Raw genomic sequence first — 22880 nt, 5'->3', positions numbered from 1 at the left:
CGAATTTAAGAAACTGGGGTGCCATCAGACCTGTTCTTCAGTGTTCACTGGGATGATGAAACTGGAATCCACCTGGGCGGCCGATTCCATGGTTTGCAGGGCGTGCCTAACAAAGCAATTGTTTGGATTGTCATGCAGAGAAAATGGATTTGACGTCAAAGTATTCAGTCATGCGCCGCTGGTTATCAATAGTGGCACGGCTTTTATCGATCTATCGGTCCCTGCGTCGTGTGCCTCTTGAAACAGGGAGCCCGCTATATACTAACTGTTTACCCTCCTTGTCTCAAATCAAGAGATTCATTCGATCGGGATATCTGTACACTCCAGGGTCTACCTGAACTGATTTTTCGATGTAAGGACTTTCAAAATTTCTCTTCCATCATCGCTCTTCTTCCCTGTTATTTTGCGCTTTGTTGTCACCCTAGCAGCGCTCCTGGCAATAAACCGTGCACGTGTCCCGTCCCAAGTCCTCCAAAAAAGTAACTCCAAAACGCCAGATACCAGCTGGCCATAAATGCAAAACCATATGCACAGTGTAGTACATGCGGCGCCCCGACGCTTCCCTGGCATGTTTAGGCTCAGGATGGAAGAGTTGGTGGGCACTGGACAGGGTGAATAATGGTGAGGAGAGTAGTAATAAGGGCCAAGAGGCAACAATGACGGACTGGCATGTACTGCAGCCAAATTGTCAACAGACCCTCGTTTTCATGCTACGGTCGCGGTGTTGGAGGTTGAGCGAGATGGCTCACGTCCAGGGCGTGATGGTTCAATGGGCTCCTTGGGCAAAAGTTCGATCTGTCGAACTAAGAAGCTCTTCTCATCGGTGAACTGGTCATCATCTGTACGGTCTTCCAGGAATTTCGGTAGGAATTTTAACAAGCGATCTCGATTGTTGATGAGAATCCGTTGTACTGCCACTGATTTGTCTGGATTCGCAACAAATACCTAGCCGCATTCCTTGTCAGCATGACCGCATGACTCAGTGTTCACAGTCGTAGGATCCTTTGCATACCTTAAAAACGTGAAATCCCTCGTATTGAACCATCTTACGATCGTCGCGCAGGAGCTTCATACAGAGTTTGAGGTTCTCTCCGCTTTCGACATATCGCATCATCACACTGTAGTTGGCGCGGTCTAGTAAGATCTCACCCAGTAGCTTGATACTTTGTCGTTTGGTGACATATGAGTCAGACTGTACGAGGAAAGAGTTGAATTGCGCGAAAAAGTAATCAAAGTTCGTCGCTAGGTACCCGGTCACAAGGGATTTATGGCGCGTCAAGAGTTCCTAGAGGCAAACTAAAGTTAGCACTGACTATCTTCACAGAATGATCCTTTGGTGTACATGCCCTAAAAGTTGTGAAGGCATCTGCACTTAACTCAAAGCTGCCGCGATCAATCCAATGGAAGAATCTCCAAAAAACACCGGTTCCGCGTTGAGGAACGTTGGGCTGGACCTCGGTCAGTCGAATGGCCGGCTCCCCTTCCTTGGACTGGTCATAAAGAATGATCGCAGCGATCACGTCGAATTTAAGGGCCTCTCTCAGAATAGTGCCACAGGGCATAGCGCTTTGGCTGTGCTCATAGCCCCTGCATAACTCAATGATAATTTCGGGTCGATTGTGTACGATGTATGAGATGACGGGCGGGTCCGGTGAATTGGCTTGAGGGGGTTTGAAGCGAAGTATGTGTGAGAATATCGTTTGAGTATCTTTCCTCGCTTCGAATGGGAGGCTGTGAAGAGCGAGCGCGAGTTCATAAAGGAGGTCTTCTTGTAACATAGCCTGGACCAGAGCGTGGACCTGATCGGTTGAGACTTCAATTTCTGTCGCACGTCCAATTAGTATGACAATCTTGCATGTCGTACTTGGGTTCCCAAAAGATGTACGAACCTTGAGTTCCCTGCACCATCAACTTCATCTGCGAAAGCTGCTTGGCCAACTCATCTTCAACCTAGCGGTGGGTTGGGAGGTTAGTAAGTTTCCAATCGTTCGTAATAAGTTCGGGACATTGGACCAACCTTAGGAGCAGCCGATGGCTCACGAAGTCTTGCCAACAAATCTTTAATTGATCTCACAACATCGGATGGTTGGCGGGATCGGCCGCGGTTAAAGAAGAAAGCCATGCTTGTTTATCCTATCAATGGCAGAGCTTCAAGGGAGGAAAGGAGTCGAACTGCCTCAGAAACCTGTGGAGAAAAGAGAAGAAAGTTCACGACATTAAGATATAGAACAAGCAGTCACTGATGAATTCCGAGGGAGATATACTCGAGGGGGTGGGGATGTATGTTGGTGCTTTGTTGCTTCGGGAAGCGGTGATGATTGTTGGCGGGGAAGCGACTTGCCTGAGGCTGCGATTTCTTATCAGCAGTGTAAACAAATCAAACAAACCCACTGAACGGAGGCGGGGCAACCATTTTTGGTAAATTTTCTTCCCCTGCTGCAGGTCGACAGAGCCGGTCAATTTGAAGCCTTGGGTCAATTGAAGTGATATAAACTCATCTAGAGAGGATTTCACCTGATTTGCATCCGGTATAAAGCTTCCAGTGCCGCCTTGGCGTTAACTGTTTTTGCTCTGCCTTTCACCCCGCAGTAGCTGCCATGTCTGCCCCAATTCCTTCAGAGCGCCCCCTAAAGGACGTTGAACGCGATTCCGTTACCTCTGACGATTCGGATGCCACTGATGAGGAGGGCTGGGAAGATCTCGAACCCGATGACGAGACACAGCCGGTCATCGGCCTTTTCTCCGACAAAGTCTATCCGGATGTTCGGTCAATGCTCAAGGAAAGCAAGGACAAGAATGGCTTTGATTTAAGGAAGATTAAAAAAGAGCTTGGTGTGTAGCCAACTGATTCAACTCTCTGCATTGGAGTGTACATCTCGCTGAATGGCATCTCGAAATGGACATTTGCTAACTTATCTCTCTCTGAATCGTCAGACCTGGATTTTCTGGATACTATTAAGCTCGTCAACTACATACGGCTTTCGGTGAAGGATGGTAACACGTCACCCGACGTATCTTCTAAGGAGAAATTCCAGGACGAGGCGTACTTGAAACCCGTTTTGGAGGACGACGCACTCTTATACAGTCTGGACGATATTGAAGATGAGGAGTCGGGAGAAGCTGGCGGCACCCAGGCTGAACGCCAGGTAGTCGAGCTCCAGGAGGAACTAGAACGTCTTCAACTCCAATTCTCGGAGTATAGACTTGCGGTTCAGAAATCGTTGGATGACCAATTGACCAGGGAAGACGATAAACTCCCTTCGACATCTGGCCCGTCTGCTACTCGCGCTTCCAACAAAGCGGAAGAAATTGATTCAGATTATTTCTCCTCCTATGCGTATAACGGTATGGTGCTTCGATTATTCTCACGTTGGAGGGAGTTCATTCGCTAATTGGCAGTGCAGGCATTCATGAGTCTATGCTTAAAGATACGATTCGGACTGATTCCTACCGGGACTTCGTCTATGACAACAAGCACATATTCAAGGATAAAGTTGTTCTAGATGTCGGTTGTGGGACTGGAATTTTGTCCATGTTCTGCGCGAAAGCGGGTGCCCGAAAGGTGATATCCGTGGACAATTCAAATATCATCGATAGGGCGAAGGAAATTGTCTATGAAAATGGGTTTGGCGATGTTATAACGTATGTACATCGCATTACGGCGGGTATTTGGGCTAGTGATTAACTTTGGCTTTACAGATGTATTCGGGGCAAGATCGAGGAAGTCACCCTGCCTGTCAAGCAAGTGGACATCATCATTTCTGAATGGATGGGTTACGGCCTGCTGTTTGAAGCGATGTTCGATTCGGTTATATACGCCCGTGACCGCTACCTTGCACCGGATGGGCTTATGGCTCCCTCGCACGCTACGCTTCGCATTGCGCCGCTAGCTGATCCAGACCTGGTCACATCCCATGTCGGGTTTTGGCACGATATCTATGGCTTCAATATGAAGAGTATGCTCACTGGTATCTACGATGAAGCACTTGTCCGCAGTGTGCCATCCTCTTCTATGGCAGGGGAATCCGAAATTTTCGCCACCTTGCCACTGCACACCATCACTGTTGAGGAACTATCCTTTTTGAAAGAATTCGAGGTGACCTTGAAGCAAGATGTTGACTCGCTCGACGGCTGGTCTATTTGGTTTGACATCTTCTTCATACCATCCAGGGAATCAACGCTTCCATCCAATGCCATTCCATCAGATCTGCAGAAGAAGGGCATCGTGGCGTTTACAACAGGACCGGATGGCAAGGAGACCCACTGGCAGCAAACCATTTGCCTCATCGATCATGGTAAAAAGAAGCCAACTGCAATGAAGAAGGGCCAAACAATAAAGGGAACGGTTAGATACCAGAAGAGGAACGCGCACTCCAGGTCCCTGGATATCACAATCGATTATGATGCGCAGGTTGGAGAGAAAGGTTCTCAGGAATGGGCATTACAATAGAGATCATTTTTGAATAAAAAGTTTTGTGTTTGCTTCGTGAACACACCGCTTGTCAGTGTAACAGCTATGCTTCAACTCAGAATTTGCAATATACGGCCGGGCCCGCCCTTGCCAATTAATACTCCTGGGTATCTCGTTATATGCGATGTCTTGAACCAGCTTCTCCCTTCCTCCGTCGGTTATATTGCCTGTCGTCGTGGCGTTGTCGATGGCTGTGATGACGATGAGAACGCGAGCGAGATGTAGAGCGCGAACGCCGCCTGTGCGAACGGCGCGATGACTTGTCGCCGGCAAGCTCGCGATTCCGGTCCCTATACTTATGATCTCTATCTGATGGCCCATCGAGTTTAAAGTCCCCCAGGCTATCCTCCGACTGGGACCGTTTCCTACGGTGGCGCGATCGGGTCTTCTCAGCTGCTTTCAACGCATCTAGTTCTTTACTCCTTTCCTGATTCCACTTCTTTCGTTCTCCTTCAACCGACCTCAGCTGGCGAACGCCTTTCTTCATCGCAGCTAGTGGATCGTTGAGGTCCATGCGAGATTTCTCTCTCTCCTTCCTCATGGGGTCTTCATTACCCCAAACATCCTTGCTAGGTATGGATTCGGGAGCTATACCAGCACCGTGAGAAGCCGAATACCAGGGGTTCTTGCCAATACTTTGACGGAAACCCGCTGCATTGGAGAACCGCATGGTATACTGGTCTTCGTAACTTCGCTGCTTGTCGGCTGCCTCTTTTTCAGCCTCCGCGTTCTTCTCAATTCGTTTCCGACCGCTATCTTTCTGAAAAAGGTTGATGTGTCCATCATCGTCGTAGAGTGGCGCATCATTTTTGCCCTTCCGAGCATGTACCAGTTCCTCCCGTTTCACCAGCGCAAGTTCCGCGTCTTCTCGAGCAAATCGGATATCTCGATCTGTATCATTCTCTCCCGCCAAACGTCTCCGCTTTTTATAACCTCCTATGTAGTTGGTGCGATCTTCCTTTTCTGGTTGCGACGTGGAGGATTGCAGCGGTGGAGGGGTAGGAGGTCGCTCACCACGTAGTAGTTGGATTCTTCGCTCGGCATCGATCTCTTGCATGCGGCGCTCCTCTTCTTCTTCCTGCGCCTTGGCTTGCGCTTCATCGCGCTGGACACGCGCGACATTTTCCGGATTGTAGACGTTCCATGACTTCTTTCCGAGGAGGTGCCTAATGAGGATGACGTATGAGAATCCTTCTTTTAAGATGCAACACGGCAGAGCAAGGACTTACAGAGGCATTTTAAATTGTAGGCAGCGAAAAACAGCCAGAGACCCACGGCGGTCAAAATGTCGGAAATAGTAATCCTCACTGCGAAATAGCGCGACTCGCAGGCATCCCGGATTCCCAGGTGATGCCGGTTGGTTGGTGGCTGTCGGCAAAACGAACTCCGCCCGTGGTGGCTCATCACTCAGCGGTTCCAGATTCCCAACTTGCCCCATCAGAGCTGCCTGCGGAGGTTCAGCTCAACGCCACGTTGCGCTTCTTTCAAACATCAATGTCCGTTGCTGTCGACTTCAATTATCTTTCTACCTATATACTCGAGTCTAATATTGCCGCAACTTTCCCTGCTAGACGCTTATCGTAATTTGACCGCCTCTTCGCGCAGTTCACGAGACAACGCTGCGGGCAGCATTGACCAAGCTTATCATTGACCTTGTCCTTGCTGCTAGCTGCACCCTAGCTTTATGATACAGGATGTTCGGTGGTCGCAGTCCCTTCGGGTCTAATAATCCCCAAAGAGAGGGCTACTCACGGCCCCCGCAGGGCTACCCACCTCAGGGTTATCCGCCTCAGCAGGGAGCTCCGTATGAATACACCCCTGTGGTAACCTTTTATATCAAACTTGTATGTCGCTAACATTTACACTTTATTAGGGGCTATGGATCGCCATCTCCTCGACAACCTGCACCGGGTGGTCGCCCACTACCGCAAGCTCCGATGGGGGGAAGACCAAGTGAAGGAGGGTGGCGCTTGAAGGTCATGGAGAACGCGGATAAAGGATACCAATTCAGGAACTTGTAAGTATGGATGGTCTGTAATCTAGAGATTGGGTGCTAATCAATTTGCAGTGTTGCGCTCTCGACACAAGATTTCCCCCGTGCCCAGTTCGGACAAGAAGACATCTTGATCATTGTCAATAACCGCAATGTATTCACCGCGCGCCCTGCTGATGGATTTCCCCCTGGATACATTGGACTTTCCGGCGTCCAAAGACCGTGGGCCGGCGCTGGACTCCGAGACGAACTCCTAATACAAATATATGACCCTTTCCGTCAGGGTGGAGAAGCGTACCTCGGATCTGCCGACATCGAGGTGAGGTTTGCTGGAAAATCCAGGACGGATGAATTGTATGATCAGGATGATCTTGCTGCCTCCGTGATCAAGGTACGCTTGCTGTTTTCTAAGCCTCTAGCAACTCTGTCTAACATTCCCAGAACTTTGAAAGCCAGCTATTTGCCCCGGGCCAGCCGGTATTAATGGATCATCGCGGCATCCCGCTCCAGTTGAGAGTCAAAACTATTCTGCGAGTCAGCCTGACCTCGGAGAAAGAGACTAGTAAAGAGCCAGAGACGGATCCTACAGCTAGGGGAATTCTTACGAAGCACACAATGATCAACTTCTTCAAGGACCCTGAGAGCAACATCCAGATCAAACCCGCAAAGAATCGGCCAGCGGCAAACGCTATCATTCAGCCCGACTTCAACACCGAGAAGATGGGCATTGGTGGTCTCGACTCCGAGTTCCACACCATCTTCCGCCGAGCATTTGCGTCTCGCATTTTCCCACCTGACATTGTGCAAAAGCTCGGCATCCAGCACGTAAAAGGTATATTACTGTTTGGGCCTCCAGGAACCGGTAAAACGTTGCTTGCCCGGCAAATCGGAAAGATGCTGAATGCAAAGGAGCCAAAGATCATCAACGGTCCGGAGGTACTAAACAAGTTCGTTGGACAGTCAGAAGAGAATATCCGGAAACTTTTCGCCGATGCAGAGCGGGAGTATAAAGAGAAGGGCGATGAGAGTGAGCTTCACATTATCATCTTCGACGAATTAGATGCCGTGTGTAAACAGCGTGGCAGTGGAGCAGGCGGCGGTACTGGTGTCGGTGACAGCGTGGTAAACCAGTTGCTATCGAAGATGGATGGTGTTGATCAGCTCAATAATATTTTGCTTATTGGTATGACCAACAGGAAGGATATGATTGATGATGCGTTGCTGCGGCCGGGTCGTCTCGAAGTACATGTCGAAATCTCGCTTCCTGATGAGGCCGGTCGAGCCCAAATTCTCGGCATTCACACCCAGAACATGAGCCAGAGTGATCTGCTGGACCCGAGTGTCGATGTGGCAGAACTCGCCAGCCTGACGAAGAATTACTCGGGTGCTGAAATTGCAGGTCTCGTAAAAGCGGCAACCTCGTTCGCGTTCAATCGGCACATTGATTCCGGGAAAACAGTCAGGGTCAAAGACGATGCAGCGGAAATGAAGGTCAACCATTCTGATTTCATTCATGCACTCGATGAAATTCAACCAGCATATGGTGTGTCCGAGGATGAAATCAAGCGATGCATCGAGCATGGCATCATCACTTATTCAGAGAAAATTGGCGGTGTTCTTAAGGACGGGGAGGCCCTGGCGAAAGGACTTGGTCACCCTGACCAAACACCGCTGTGGTCTGTTTTGTTCAACGGGCCGCCTGGGAGTGGGAAGACTGCTCTTGCAGCTCAGATTGCCTTAGACTCGGGGGCGCCTTTCATTAAAATGATCTGCCCTGAAGATATAGCTGGATTTAGCGAGCAGGCTAAGATTCAACATATTCTCCGAGTTTTCAATGATGCCTACAAAAGTCAGACTAGTGTTGTCGTTGTCGATGACATCGAGACTATTATTGACTATGTGTCTGTTGGGCCTCGTTTCAGCAACAGCGTCCTGCAGACGCTCAAGGTATTGTTCAAGAAACGTCCACCAAAGAACCGGAGACTTCTTGTTCTGGCGACTACCAGTCAGCGAGCACTTATGAAGGAGTTGAATATTTACACTTCGTTCAACTCCGACATCGATGTTCCAAATGTCACTAGCCACGAAGAACTGAACCACGTCATGGCAAAATCTGGAGTATTCACCAACGAACAGATTGCGGAGGCATTGGCACGTATTGATACTTTGAAGGGAGAAACCGCGTATAGTATCACTTTCGGTGTCGGTATCAAGAAGGTCTTCGATGGAATCGAGCTTGCTAAGAAAACACCGACAGAACTGGTGAACCAGTTCGTGCGTTTCGTCAACAGTGCTGTCCAGGAGGGGGCATTGGCCACCAGGGGACCTAGAGTCCAAGCCGCTGAGGAATTTGAGTTCAGTTAGATGTCTGTTGATGGATAATACTTAGATAGCTAAATAGGAGTTCATTCTAAAGCCGATAGGTGCTTAAAGACTTTTAATCTTTGTAAGACACTAACTAGCTAACTACCAGCAACTGAGACAATCTCCCGGTCATAAAAGTCTTGATAAATTAGATTAGACTACTTAAGTGCTAGCTAGGTATTTGCAGGTAATTATCCTACTCCCTTCAATTGGTCCGGTAGTGTTACTTTCCCAGTCCAGTTGGCTGGTGGCCGTAGTAGGCGCTGTTTTCACCCGTCCGTTCGCTACTACCTAACCAACTTGTATCTCACTTCGTAATATCCTTTACACCCATTTCCCTAACTTCATCTTCCTTCATTCCACATGAGCTTCTGAGTCTCCTTACCGCATCCTACCTATCTTCATCCAGAATTCCCACTCCTTCGCCAAGGACACAACCTGACGCCAGTCAAACGAGTAACACCACCATCATGTCCAACCAGGTCGCACCCAAACAAACACCTCAGAAAAAACAAATCTCACAGAGAGAATACGACCACCGGGAGGAATGGGCGCCTGAAACTATCAAGGATTACCAGGTGTTTTCTGGTAGGCCTACGCCAGCAACAGTCCACCAGAAACGGCACCAACAACAGCATCAGCCTCCACAACAGCAACATCAACCTCAAACAACCAGCGCCGGCATGGTCCAAGGCCGAGTGCCGAACAGACGCTCACAAATGCGGTCGTCCTCTCTTTTTGAAGAATGGAAGACTAACGCTTTGCGTAACCCGGTGCAGCCCAACGAGCTCGCTGTTTCTCCTACAACCACGCCAAAACAAAACAACAAGACAGAGGGAGGTGTTACTTCCGGCGACGCAAGAAGACCATTGGGGGAAAAACCTGATAAAACACACAATGCTCAAGCGAGGACTAAGCCAACAAATGATTATCGTGGTCGGCAGCCGACAACAACCAAGGCCGACGGCATTAATACAGGTAAGTGTGCTTAACACAATAACTACAAAGGCTCAAAATCAAGTGCCGCTAACTGTAATTTGTCCTTTCAGAAACCCCTAGTTCTGTTCCATTCTCAAGTACCCAAAGTGGCCCCTCTATCAATCCTACGGCAACTATTAGGAAGAAGGCCTCAAAGAGAGAAAGAAAACAAGATGGCCCAGGGCGCCAACAACAACACTCCAAGGACAGAGGGCAGAAACAGCCAGCTTACGTGGCCCCGAACGGCACTCAGTTCGACACTGACGAGCTGATACAATTGGCTCTTGGAATCAAACTCAAAGGCAAGGATGTGGTGTATTTCCTCCCTTGCTTCATAGAAGATCCGTGGAAGGATATGAAGCCGTCTCCATGTATCCGCCCAGCAGAACTCAAGAACAGATCCTAGACAGCATGGTCACATCAATTATTCATCTTATGTTGGAATCGAGGAGCCAAGAAAGGAGTTTGTTGATTACATTTTCGTGGATATGAAAAGGAGGACGTTAATGGTTTACTGTTCATGTCGGCTGATTTTATTCGTTACTTCTCATTTCCTCAAAGGAAGATTGAGAGGACTTATCGTGCTAACCTCGGACCAATATCATAGATACCAATATGACCTTTAGGCTACAAACCATCTCACCATTGTAAAAACAAGCTAAAATCCATGTCCTGGGTGCTCCTGCTGGGGTATATTGTCTTAGGCGAGTCGGCCACAAAACAGTATAAGACAGAATCCTATAAGTGAGTAGTATTTGCAATGTATAGCTCAGCAGGCAAAAGGTCCAATGACTAAAAATTCAAAGCCTACCTACACTCTATCACATGCTATTACATGCCCTGGAATCTCCAGCTTAGCCTAGCCTGGCACTTTCCTTTTTCGGTATATAATCACGTGATGTCTACATCGCCCCCTACCCACCCATTCTTCCAGTTCTTGGGCACCGAACGTCCGCTCCGCATTGGATGCCCAAGGACCTGGCGGGTCAAGCGCGGGATTTCGAAAGCAGCCAGGTGGATTCCCCGAAATGAGAGGAGCGGGGCGGAGGCGTCATGCTGAAACAGCGGGTGCATTGAGCGATGATGTTTGGCTAGGGCCCAGCTCACAGCCTCACGCTGTCCGTCTGTCCTGAGTGAGGCGCCAGTGGGGGATTATACCTACAGCGTCATGGTGTATCATGGCTCGTCTGACTCCGGGGTGACCTCTTTTCGGCTCGGGTGTGCAGACTAGGTGGTCGAGATCATGTCTCCTCCCATCTGAGCGATCGTGCGGCGTGCGTTGATCGTGGCACCATCAGTGTAAACTATGTACACCTACCCCTCTGTACGTCTCTGCTACGCGTGGGATGCTATCCGGCGAAAAGGATGCGAGGGTGGCAAAGCCCTACATGGTGTGACGGGCCAGGAGCACATGCTTGAATCTGCTGGTGTTGCTGCGGATGACGAGGTAAGCATTAGGGGGCGCGACAGCCTGGGCTTTATGGGCAGCTACTACATATCACATGCAGGGTACGCGAAATGACACAGAGAAACGAGCATATTCGGTTAATTAAGACGCTAACAGAATGGTCAAAGACACGATTTTACACAGAAAGCAAGAGAACCGTCCCAAACCAGCCCAAAACAAGAGCAGAAAAAGCAAACCCTGAAATGCCCGATAGCCGGGGCATCTGAACCCATATTAAACAACAAAATAAAAACGTCGTCAGTTTCGTTACGCAGGTTTTACGTGAATCCTCTGGAGAGCTGAAAGAGGAAAGCGATGCAAGGAGCTGAGTACCCGTTCCTACGGCGACTAGTTGTCGTCGAATGTGTATTTCTTCGATGCTCGTCGGTATTCATCAGGGTGGATGCTTTCGGCCTTCGATTTCAGAGTACTGTCATTACGAAACTTGTCAGCTTGCTCACATCAGACTGAATGAGTGCAAATCCCTCCCCAGCCGCCTCCCAGCCGCACTGCCATCAACCAGTCGCCAAGAATCACAATGAGACGGCGGAGCGCGGCGGATATCCGCTCTCGCTCTCGGCGGAGCGGAATCCGACGACCATCACCGGTGCAAATGCAGACTCCACAGACAAGAGGGCGGCAGAGAACTCACTTTACGCGCTTCTGAGTCCATTCAAGATCCCGCTTAGTTTCCCGCGCGACCTTGACTCCGTCCGCGAAGCTTGTGCGCACACCTTTCAAACGTCGCTGGGCCAGAGCCTGCAATTCAAGGAGTTCGCGCTGCTTGGCATTTAATTGACCGGATCTATCGTTTGGCGTCATTAGCACTGCTTGTTAAATCTGCTTCCCTTGCTCCGGGTTTTGCTTTTCCGTATCCCACGCAAAGAAGATTACCCTCTCCGGGGACTAGGCGGGAACACTTACGCTTGTGCTTGCATAGCTAATCCCTTGTCCAAAGGAGTCGGGTCGAAGGCATTTTGCAAGCGGTCGTTGAGAACGTCAACGACGTCCACACTCGAGAATGACCCCGTGCTGGATTCATAGTCGCCGCCAGCACTTCCGGTGCTGTAGCTGAATCCAGCGGAGGTGCGGCTGCCCGTGGTTGTGCTTGCATCAGAAAGATCTGGCGGAGAGCCTGACACCCGGCTAATGGGGTAGAGATTGGCGGGTCCTGGGGTCTTTGAGGGAACATTCATTGGAAGAACAGGGGACTGGTAGTGGTGAGTCGCCATTGTGACAAGATAGTATAGCCCGAACGGGTAATGAGCACAAGAAGGAAAGTCTTCTGAACCGGAGGTATGATATGAAGAGACTTGTCAAGACAAGTAGTGATGATATGCAGTGGCTGGCAGAGTGAAGCTGAGGGATAGGAAAGGAAGAGGGAGGAAAGGGTAGGCCGGCATGAAAGTCGAGGGCTTTTATAGCCCTCAGCGGAGGGTCTTCCATCCGGCGGACCACCCCTGGAGGACGACGAGGAAGACAAGGAAGGATGAAGAGGAGGGGGTGGATGTGATGGGCAGGTCAATCATTGGGCAAGGCACTATCACAGCGGTCTTTCTCCCGTACCCCCTCAACCCCCGATCACCCTGCTCCGTCCAGTTCCCTTCAGACCCAACCCCCCATTTCCGCCCCTCCGCCAATTTCTGGCCGCCAATTCGCTCCTTGTCCCGAATTGACCCCGCTCTGGGTGGGAAGACGAGAAACTAAGAGAGCCAAATGGATGGCCGGAGACTGGTCCAGCCCTCGTTGGGACACAAGCCCACCCCCCGGTGGCAAGTTGGTGATCTCGAGAATTGGGTTTGTCTAAGTGCCATGTTCATTTTCGTCGGGCTGAAAAAGGAATTGGACGAAGTGGGGTGGGGGGGGGGAAGGTTGCGAGAAAGGTATAAAGGCAGGAGAGTTGACGCCGGATAGGGCACGTCTGTCTGCTTGGGAATTTTATAGATAGAGGCTCGGCCGCCGATGACGACTTGCTTCCCTCACGACTTCCCATGCCCTTTTACTATTCCACCGGAAGATCCCAAGCCTTGGCCTCCCATGTCGGCATGTTCTTTTTCTTTTTTTCGTTTTTGTTGAGTCTCACGATTCTTTTCTCAGCTTTACTTGTTCCCCGGGCCTGCTCTCTGCCAATATCAGGGGGCTGGGTGGCTGGGGAAATGTGAAAGTCTGCGAAGCCCGCGGGGGGAAGAAAGAGGGCAGCAGAGCGCCAAACAGACACGGCCGTGGTCGCTAAATTATGAAGAAGCACCGAATTACGTGGCGGCCAAATTGTCGTTCACACTGGCACGCGGCTGCCCTTCTGTTTAGTATGAGAAGGAATATCTGTTTGTTCTCCGTTCTACCGGGAATATCTCGTTGTTTCTGTGGGAGAATGTTGGGGTGAGTGATTGAGGTAAGGTCGTGTGTGTTATCATGGGAACTTTAGTCCGCGCCTGTGACTTGGTGCCCAATACCTTCCGATGCCCTTTTTTTCTTTTGCAAATCCGCGGCAGATGGATAGATACAGTGTGATATGCGGGGGCTGACGCAATCACAGAGTTCGGAATATGAGAAAGTGCCGGCAGGTATCAAACTCCAAGGCAGTTGGACACCAGTGCATGAGCTGAGGCCGAAGAGAGGCCCAAGAGTCCGCCAAATGTCTTTGTTTTCGGCCCCAGGTCTGTCTCGTACCGCGCCGGTACCAACAGCCTGAAATCGACCAAGTGGCACGGTGTTCGAGAGGGAAACCGTGACCGTGTAACGGGAAAAGGCCGTCCACCCTGGTCGAGGGAAGGAGCGTCCGATGGGTTGGCATTCAGAGTTTTTCTTGATGTCCGCACTTCGGCGGTTGTTACCTACTTGGACCGCGACCCCGGAAAACAGCTTCACACAAGGGCGACCAGGTCAAGCTGCAGAAAACCAAACGGCCGCAAGCGCTTTAAACGCGGCCAGAATAGCCTGCTCGACGGGGAACTCGTTCAGGTGGACCTAGTTCGACCTATGTACAGGAACAGGCAGCCTGTGTACCTACTCAGCCGCCAAACAAGGACCGAAGACGGCACTACGGCGAGCATCCTTTTGCTGCTCTGAGCTTTCGGACGGAGAAAAGCCCGCAGCAGACCTGCAGGGAGTGGAGAAAGAAAACCAACTCACCATTTGGCACAAATCACCACCTCCCAACTTCATCCGCTGACATGACATGACATGACATGACGGTCTCGGGCGTGGTCTCGGACACAGGGAGTGCAGGTCTGCTCGTCTTCAACTGGACCATTGATTTGGGCTGGATAGACAAACGCCACTCAGGCTCTTGGGCTTTCTCACGATAACATCCTCTGGTAATCCACCGAAACCACTGAGATCCATGTTGCCGGGGCCTCGTATGCAAGCACCAAATGTTGCCAACGCCCTGCATGATTGCTGCCTCGCACCGTTACAATTGTCGCCTTATCCCGTTGGCCAGTCCTTTCCTCCCGTTCGAAAGACGCCTGGACTCCTCCAAACAGAAAAAGCTTCGCAGATTGACCGCGAAAAGATGACGCTGTTCTATCCTCACGCATGAGCCTAACCGGGGTATTCGGTAATACACAAGCCCAACAATACCAAACGCAAAATTCAGGATTTGGGCAGGGTAACTCTTTGAAGTCATGGATCTTCACGGCATCTATGGTCTCGACTGCTTCCTTGTCCTGGAATCTTTGGCCCGACACTCCCTTCTGCTGCTATCTGACGCAGGCTCTCGCAGGTCCCAACAGATCACTGGAGCCACGAAGGCGAGAGCAGTCCCTTGGTATTCTGGCTCCGAGTATTAGTCTAGCGGCTCACGGAACTTCCTGGTACTCCTCTTGCTCGGGTAGCCTTATGCACCATTCTGCTCGACATTTTGCCCATGTTGCATCGGCTCAACCATCATCAATCGCGCACCTTTCTGGTACATTTTCATCTCTCTCTCTTTTTTTCTTTTTTCCCCCTATAAAGCCCAACCAAATTGCACAATAAGACGGGAATCCTATCGTATGAGAATGACTCAGTTCTATGGTCGTTGCACTTTTTCGTTTTGTTCGTCTGAGACAACATCAACTCCAGTGTCACCCATTTTCCAGTACCCATGATTCAGGATCATCAGCACCATCATTCTCCTCCTCGAGAGCGATGATTGTTTTTGACTTCTGAATGGCCATGAATGCAGATGGTGGATGCAACGAATGTGGGGTTACGTCGAATTCGCCTATCGCTCGTTTGCTCTTGCGCAGTTTCTCACCGCCACATGCAAACCCAACAGTGACTTGCCTCCTTCATACAGGCCAACCAGCCGTCTTTTCCTCCACTGGACCGTCGAAAGAGAACTAGCTCCCAGAGACAGGACCCTATCCCGTTTGCGCCTTCTTTCTGGCTTCCTACCAAAGAACCGCGCAATCGAGTCGCCTGATAGCCAGGATGGAGTAGGAGAACATGCAGCGTTTTCTCCTTCCGGCAAAGATGAATTCCAATGCTAACATTGAGCCATTCATATACCTAGTTGGCTTTACCCGGAGCTCAAGACATCTTTTTACACGTGTCTTTGAAGTTGCGACGAAGACCGTAGGTTCTTCGGCTAATTGAGCCGGCGCTTTGTTAACCAGATGGATGTCTCGACGAAAGTGATCATTGATATCCATTCCCCCTCCAAAGCAAAGCTTGCCAGTTTTGTTGCCTAAGCTTAGTAGTTTTCTTAATCACGTTCGCATTCCTCGATCTTAATACGGTGTCCGATACCAACGGATATTATTTAACTAAAAGCAGCGTGTTACTAGTATGTCCAATAAGTACTAAGAGTAAACCGGCCCTTGCGAGGGTTCGGCCTTTCCCATCTCATACACAACCCGATCATCGCATAGTCATACATACAGTAGATGTTTATATAAGCATGAAGATTCCATGAATTCATATTCAAGCAGTGTATCGAATTGCTATTTCGGGCGGGTATCCTTTCAAAATTATCACTATAACAGCCCCCGTATCTAATCTTCCCAGCACATGTGTCACCAATCAATGATATAGAAGCAAATTTTTGATTTTACTTCGGCAGAGAAAGAAAGAGGAAAACAGGACTCGGAGGATAGATGCGTGGAGGGAGGCGCCGTATGTGTAGCAAAGAAGAAAAGAAAAAGAAGAAAAAGAGGGGGAAAACAAGTGGGTGTCTGAGAATACAAATTTCCGAAAGTAAAAGTATGAAGGTATAATGAAGTAGTGTAGTGTAAAATGTCGTTCAACAGTTTGGACGACGGCGCGCGAAGTTGAAGGTATAGGTACTGCCCAAGAAAGAAAGTAACCCTGATCAAAGCCGACGCCATGCAATGAGCTGAAAGGTCCAAAATAACAAGACTCCTGAAATTGCAAACCCCCTTGATGCTCATTGGTATCCATAACACGCAAAGCCGAATGCAGATAGATGCACGAGGGTAAAAAAAACGAAAGAAAAAAAAAACAAGTCCACAATCATTAGGTTAAAAGGACAACGGGCTGAAGTAAAGTGTTAGACTTGAAATCAGCCTGATGCGCAATCCATTCGACGATATCCATCAACGCTAAAATCCCAGAGCAATAGTCAGCAAGAAAAGTGGTGTTGCACGAACATCGCAGCCGTGAATGCATGATTCTGGGCAGGTCATTTGAAAAGGCGTATATGCATATCCCAAACCCCGATCAAGTAGCGACAGGCTTCTCAAGAGTGAGTCGTACACCAGAGGAGCTCTTTACCCTGCGCGATGGCTGTCCTCGCTTCCTTCCCTGAGTCGGTCTCGAAGTAGGAGCAGTGGTCGGGCGGGGTCAAGAAGGCCCATCATCATCTTTCCCAATTCATTGTGCTTGATTGGCTTCGTAACGTAATCATTGAATCCGGCGCGCGCTGCGTCTTCAATTTGGTCGGTCATTGCATTCGCAGAGAGAGCCATGATTGGGATTTGGGGATAATGATTCTTCATTTCCCATGTACGAATTTCGCGGCATGTCTCGTAGCCGTTCTTGATGGGCATTTGAATATCGCACTATATGGTAATTAGTTGTGTAAATTTACGGACAGAGATACTCTAATGCTCACTATGATCAAGGAATAGTATCCTGGCTCTTTCGAGAAGACCATGTCCGTGCACTGCTGGCCATCGCCTGCAGTTTCTGCCATGACCTTGATCTTGTCGAGATACTTCATCATAACCTAAGAATCGTCAGCAAGGCTTGTGTGAAACAGAAGAAACCACTGCTGGAGAAAGCTTGAATCATCCAATTCACGTACCATGCGATTTGTTTCATCGTCCTCAACAAGCAATACCCGGTAGCCCTTATTTCCAATAACCTCTTTTACCATTTTAGACATGGTCTTAAAGTTATTGTTGATCTCGCGAGCCATGTCTTGGTTCCGATCCTTGCTGAGATCGCGTCTATTTCCTGGGTCGAAAATCGGCGAGAATGCAGAGGGTTTGACAGGTTTCGGTACGGTGAAAACACGCCGTCCGCTCGAAGAAAGCTCCTTGATATTGGAATTAATTTGTCGTTTTTGGTAGAGATCCGAGATAATGACAAGGGTTGGCGCCTTGCCAAGCTCGGAAGCCGCAACGAAGTTGACAGCCTCCATAACCTCATCAACGCTAGGCAGATTAACCACTAGGTGAGTCACCTGAGAGCCTGAATCAAAGTCGGTTGAATCCTTCCAGTCCTCAACATCGGGGAATGATGTGATTGAATGTTGAATCTCATGCGGCACTACTTGCTCGATGTGTTGCGTAATGGCTTCGCGTGTGTTTTCCAATGGACATAGGATGACAATTGAATAAGTGCCCTCACATTGTAAGGTCTCCAACTTCGATTCCACTTCAGTCGTGACGCCGGAAGATGGGGTGGCTGGTGCATCAGGCTGGCTAGTTAGTGACTTGGAAGTGTCGACTCTAGTCATAGGGTCGATATTATGCATATCAGGGGTCGGCAGGGGAGAGGAGAAAGAAGAGCGTGCTGATGAGGCCCCCAGGCCAAAGCGAGCAGAAAGGTCTGAACTAGTTAGAGGTTGAGAAAGCGGGGACTCTAGTGCTGGTGGAATGTCAACAGCTTCCGCGGGCTTCGGATCCAATGCATCCTTGGACGAAAAAAGCAACTTTTGGAACGAGGTCGTTTTCGAAGGAGCACGTGTTTCTCGTGCAAAGGCGCCTTCGCCAGGAGCCGGCGGCGGCGGGGCATCGAGTTTGACGTAGAACGAGAATTTAGCTCCTTGTCCTTCTTTGCTACTCGGGGTCAACCGGCCACCGTGCATCTCGACCAGCTGCTTAGACAAGAACAAACCAAGTCCACTCCCCGCATTCTGCTGCGATGCATTTTGGCCCAGTTGGCTAAACCGTTGCATGAGCCGCTCGGCGTCTTGCGCGCTAAATCCTTTCCCTGTGTCAACAACGTCAAAATTCAACAATATTTCCGTTGGCTTCGGAAGATCGCCATCATGACGGATTGAGCAACGGATGTGGATTTCTCCCTGCGCAGTAAACTTAACCGCATTGCCAACAAGATTTATCAGAATTTGTCGGATACGGAACCTATCACCAATAACCATCGGAGGTACATCCACGTCCATGAGATAATTCATTTCAAGGCCTTTATCGATGGCCCTGGAGGAGACTGTATCGATCACATCCTCGATTACCGATCGCACATGAAACCAGGAACTGACTAGAGACATTTTGCCGGCTTCGACTCTCGAGACATCCAAAATGTTGTCAACCAGCTCCCGGAGATTCGTCGAACTGTTTTGGATCGTATCGAGCATCCGCCTCTGGTCTGTATCTAGCGAAGTATCAAGGATAAATGGAATGGTGCCAAGGATCCCGTTAAGCGGAGTGCGAATTTCGTGCGACATGTTGCTGAAGAATTTGGTCTTCGACTCCATTTGGTTGTTGAGCTGTTGCATTGCCTTGTTGAGCTCCCTTTCAAGGTTCTTGCGGTCATTAATATCAGTACAAGTACCGTACCACGAGGCCTCGCCACTTCCGAAGCTACTGGTTTCCACCCTAACCAAGCGAACAAGATGCCATCGAAAATCGCCGCCTTTTGACCGAAGCCTGATTTCTGTCGAATAGAATACACGGCCATTTTCGTCTTGCTGGACGGAAGCCACACCCCGCTTGACAAGCTCATCTAAAGCCGGAGTTACACGATTGTCAAAACGCGAAGATTGAGATTCTGCTTTTGCTCCTAAGGCTTCAGACGACCCTTCTGATGATGAAGCTGTCATGGGAACTTTCTGAGATCCGGAAGCAAGATAAAGTGAGAGTAGACCACACTTTTCCAAATCGTCGCGATGTACGTGCTTCGCAAATCCAAAGTTAAGAGCATCATCAAGATTCTGGCCGGTATATAGATGCCACTGCTCGTTCACAAAAATGAGCCCGCGGAATTCAGTTGCCTCGAACACAATCTGTGGGACCGAATTTGAAAATGCCCGGTACTTAGCATCAATTGCAAACTTCTCTCTCTCCTGGGCAGCTTTCAGCTCAGTGACATGCTGCTCATGGATATCGAGGAACGAGCCGATCCAATACAAAACCTCTCCCGTCGAGGAGAGTAATGGATTGGCCCGAAAAATGAACCAGCGATAGGCCGTCTCATCGTTAAACCGCTTGACGCGAACTCGTTCCGTGAATTGTGAGCCCGTAAGCAATGCATTTGCCCACTGGTCAGCCACATGGTCACGTTCGCTGTTGTGGATATTTTGCCAAGGGTCCCTCAACTTTTGCTCCTGAGGTTGGCTTCGCCTATACGCATCAAACTTTGAATTGGTCCAAATGACCTCCCCACTTTGTGGTTTCGCGAGGAAAAGATGCAAAGGGACCGAGTTCAACATAAGCTGCGCCACTGTGTCGGTAAAAGGACGTGGTAGCTCACGCTGGAGCTGGGCATAAAAGGGGTTGTTAGAGTGGTTCCGCGAGGATGCCTGCGTTGGTGATACGACCGACGGGGGTTTGATTTCGTGGGGCGAGGCAATCGCTAAGCCTTGATCCTGCGCGGGAGGCTCCCAGGTCTTTCCCGGTGAAATGGCCGAAGGGGAGGCGACGGCCTGTCTCATCTTTGCCAGACGATGTTTAGGTTGACTAGCCGCATCGCGGGAAGTTTTCGAGCGTGGAACGTTAAAATAGCTGTCGAAAGGTTCTTTGCCGGAAAATCGAGCAGCTAGCCCGGGGGATTCAGATACATTCAAGGACGATCCACCGGCCATATTCGGATCAAGACAGGGGGTACCTAACGCTGAGAGTGAAGGACTGAACCTGGCCGAGCTTGCTCTCTCATCAGGACTGGGCAAACTGGCCCTTGCAGACAGAGAGCCGTCTTCCGTTACCGTATAACTGACATGACCACTAAGACCTGCAACAAGTTCTAGCTCACTACTCTCATCAGAAAATGTCCCACCGAGTCCGAGAAGGTTACCATAACGAGGAACTTCAAGCCGGGACGCAAACTGTCGCTCGAGCTGACTATAATGTTGGGCCAAACAGAATGAAGTCGTGAGATGAGGCATGAGAAAGGCGAGAGACTGCCTTAGGTTAGAAGGATAAGGTATTGCCGGTGATAGTATCGAGATAACCGCGACAGGAAACCTTAACGGAGATGAAGCCGATTGTTTTGAAGGCCCAGCATGTAACAATGGGATGTGAACAACAGATTTCGCCAAATCGACACCAATAGCCTCCAAGGGATCCGGATTGGAATAGTCATGCAACGGAGGATGTTTGGCGAAGGCGGTTTCGTCGACAGTATGGTTTGAGAAGAAAGGGTTTTGCTCAGGATGCGCGCGAGGCGCCGGAGAAGGTGCTGGAGACTGCGACCAAGGAGATGGAGGAATCTGTTCATATTCATCAAGGAACTCCATGAAAGGAAGGCACTGGGGTTGACGGGCAGACGCGGCGGCGGGGTTTGAAATGGATCTGGCCCTCGAAGCTGTTACATGGGAAGGCTCAGCCGTTGGGGTTACTTGAACTTTGTCTTCAAGGGTTTGAACGGGTTCATCATGAGGCTGTTTGGATGCTGAGGCATGGGAGTACTCTCGAGTCAATATTACAGGCTTCGTGCGCCCAAATAGTTTGACGACGCCAGTTCTCTTGATAAGAGGATCTTGTTCGACCTCAAGAGCCCTAGACGTGGGGAAGACAGCGAGTCGGTCGTTTTGCGGGTGCGCATTCAAGATATCCAAAGGAGCTGTTTGCACGGGTGTTGGATTTTGGCTATCTTGTTTCTTTGGTGTAGTATCCGGCTTGTTGAGTGGGCTCTTTGCCCCAAGGAAGGCGTTCCCATCTTTCAAGCGAGACGCTTGTCTCTCTTTGCCGAACCCAGCAAAGGAATGTCGTGAAAGGAGTGGCGGCCGGGCCAGAGAACTAGCTGGTGTCGCGGGGGCAGCTGCCGTATCCGGCACAACGGGAACCTCCTTCTCTTTGTCCGTATGGACAAAAACCTTCGGGTTAGCCCCTTCAGCTGTGTCTGTATCATTCAACCCCCGATGCGATTCATCGACTTCAGGAATATGCTCATTGTAGATCGCCTTTTGGCCCCAGGGTACGTTCTCAAGATCAGTTGAGTCCCCTGGTACAGCAAGTGATGCCCGCTCCACACCATAATGGGTCCGTAGTATCTGAACAACATTGGTCCACCAGGCATCGAGTCCTGGGTCCGCATTAAGCTGCAATGTGAGCTCATAGAGGTTCGGACTCGGGTAGGCCGGGTCTTCCGCTACGGGTTTATGATCTGGCGGTATGAAGGCCCGGTTAGAAGCTGGAAGTACCCCCGGGGTAGCTTTTCCTTCGACCGGGATTTGTGACGGTGCGGCAGCACCCTTTAGCTTGTCGGCGGGTAGAGTCAGCTTGAAGGAGCCGTTGTTCAACTGGGAGAAAAGCTTCTGTTTCGTTGTTTGCGGCGGCATCTCTGGGAACGGGTACGACGGGGTTCTCTCGGGTAACGCTTCAGGGGTTGTTTGGGAATCCGTGCCTCGAATTGTGCCACTGGATCCGGCTGAATCGGACGCTCCTGTGAGGGATGGTGCGACTTGCGGCGACAATACATTTGAAATTCGTCTCTTCTTGGTCGACTCCTGGGGAACGGATGTAATGGAACCCTGCGACGGAGCGGTTTCCTGAGGTTCTGAAGAGCCTTGGTTCTCTGACTTGCGCATCTGCTGGTATGCAAGCAAATCTTCCATCTGCCGGCGGAGGTCTTTCAGGGTTGGCTGGTTTCGACCCAGATCCTCCTCAAATCCGTTTCTCGCATCCAAGTTCTCCAAATTCTCTTGCTCGACTGAGGGGGGTAACTGGTGTTGAGTCGCGGTCTGTTCGAGCAGCGCAGAGTAATGCGGAGAGTTAGCCTTCCAATTGTCATCTTTCGAATGATAGATTCCACCGACTGCATATGGACCATCTTCATCGTGGGCAAAACTGGAAAATGATTGGGAAAAGAAATGGTGGTGGGGTTGAGGAGCGGCAACAGAAGGGGCCTCAGCCGGCGATGGAAGCGGAGGCGTTCTCATGCTGTAAACTTCCCCCATGGTACACTTCCTCCCACCGCCGGACAGTTATTCAATTCTCCTGAGTGAGTCCAACTCCACAGAGGTGAATGAGGAACTCATCGCTCGGACGGAAACGGCCCGC

The 22880-nt window shown here is 50.0% G+C and overlaps 9 protein-coding genes across 9 annotated transcripts; 4 read left to right on the top strand and 5 right to left on the bottom strand.

Annotated features, from left to right (window-relative positions):
• Positions 1–705: 705 nt before the first annotated feature.
• Positions 706–2122, bottom strand: APUU_30425S (Mo25 family protein; the record flags this gene model as incomplete). The annotated part of the gene is made up of 5 exons (XM_041701517.1): positions 706–945; positions 1013–1285; positions 1347–1822; positions 1890–1950; positions 2018–2122. The coding sequence occupies 5 exons, from the start codon at positions 2120–2122 to the stop codon at positions 706–708; spliced, it is 1155 nt and encodes a 384-aa protein (XP_041554394.1).
• A 475-nt stretch (positions 2123–2597) lies between these two features.
• Positions 2598–4450, top strand: APUU_30424A (protein arginine methyltransferase RmtB; the record flags this gene model as incomplete). The annotated part of the gene is made up of 4 exons (XM_041701516.1): positions 2598–2832; positions 2935–3345; positions 3405–3642; positions 3700–4450. 4 exons carry the CDS (start codon positions 2598–2600, stop codon positions 4448–4450), a joined length of 1635 nt encoding a protein of 544 aa, XP_041554393.1.
• A 136-nt stretch (positions 4451–4586) lies between these two features.
• APUU_30423S (uncharacterized protein) lies at positions 4587–5708 on the bottom strand (the record flags this gene model as incomplete). Its single annotated transcript, XM_041701515.1, has 2 exons — positions 4587–5637; positions 5701–5708. The coding sequence occupies 2 exons, from the start codon at positions 5706–5708 to the stop codon at positions 4587–4589; spliced, it is 1059 nt and encodes a 352-aa protein (XP_041554392.1).
• A 457-nt stretch (positions 5709–6165) lies between these two features.
• On the top strand, positions 6166–8828 carry SEC18 (AAA family ATPase SEC18; the record flags this gene model as incomplete). Its single annotated transcript, XM_041701514.1, has 4 exons — positions 6166–6275; positions 6345–6488; positions 6540–6855; positions 6906–8828. 4 exons carry the CDS (start codon positions 6166–6168, stop codon positions 8826–8828), a joined length of 2493 nt encoding a protein of 830 aa, XP_041554391.1.
• A 470-nt stretch (positions 8829–9298) lies between these two features.
• APUU_30421A (uncharacterized protein) lies at positions 9299–10212 on the top strand (the record flags this gene model as incomplete). Its single annotated transcript, XM_041701513.1, has 2 exons — positions 9299–9806; positions 9878–10212. 2 exons carry the CDS (start codon positions 9299–9301, stop codon positions 10210–10212), a joined length of 843 nt encoding a protein of 280 aa, XP_041554390.1.
• Positions 10213–11112: 900 nt separating this feature from the next.
• On the top strand, positions 11113–11556 carry APUU_30420A (uncharacterized protein; the record flags this gene model as incomplete). Its single annotated transcript, XM_041701512.1, has 2 exons — positions 11113–11315; positions 11382–11556. 2 exons carry the CDS (start codon positions 11113–11115, stop codon positions 11554–11556), a joined length of 378 nt encoding a protein of 125 aa, XP_041554389.1.
• Positions 11557–11601: 45 nt separating this feature from the next.
• Positions 11602–12485, bottom strand: APUU_30419S (KxDL motif-containing protein; the record flags this gene model as incomplete). Its single annotated transcript, XM_041701511.1, has 3 exons — positions 11602–11683; positions 11906–12058; positions 12178–12485. 3 exons carry the CDS (start codon positions 12483–12485, stop codon positions 11602–11604), a joined length of 543 nt encoding a protein of 180 aa, XP_041554388.1.
• A 3768-nt stretch (positions 12486–16253) lies between these two features.
• APUU_30418S (uncharacterized protein) lies at positions 16254–16628 on the bottom strand (the record flags this gene model as incomplete). The annotated part of the gene is made up of 1 exon (XM_041701510.1): positions 16254–16628. One exon carries the CDS (start codon positions 16626–16628, stop codon positions 16254–16256), a length of 375 nt encoding a protein of 124 aa, XP_041554387.1.
• Positions 16629–16967: 339 nt separating this feature from the next.
• On the bottom strand, positions 16968–22777 carry pkhB (putative sensor histidine kinase/response regulator; the record flags this gene model as incomplete). Its single annotated transcript, XM_041701509.1, has 3 exons — positions 16968–17258; positions 17312–17425; positions 17504–22777. 3 exons carry the CDS (start codon positions 22775–22777, stop codon positions 16968–16970), a joined length of 5679 nt encoding a protein of 1892 aa, XP_041554386.1.
• Positions 22778–22880: the final 103 nt, after the last annotated feature.

The sequence above is a fragment of the Aspergillus puulaauensis genome, chromosome 3 (assembly GCF_016861865.1).
Source record: "Aspergillus puulaauensis MK2 DNA, chromosome 3, nearly complete sequence".
In the NCBI taxonomy this organism is placed as follows: Eukaryota; Fungi; Ascomycota; class Eurotiomycetes; order Eurotiales; family Aspergillaceae; genus Aspergillus; species Aspergillus puulaauensis.
This window is presented reverse-complemented; position numbering and strand designations above follow the sequence as displayed.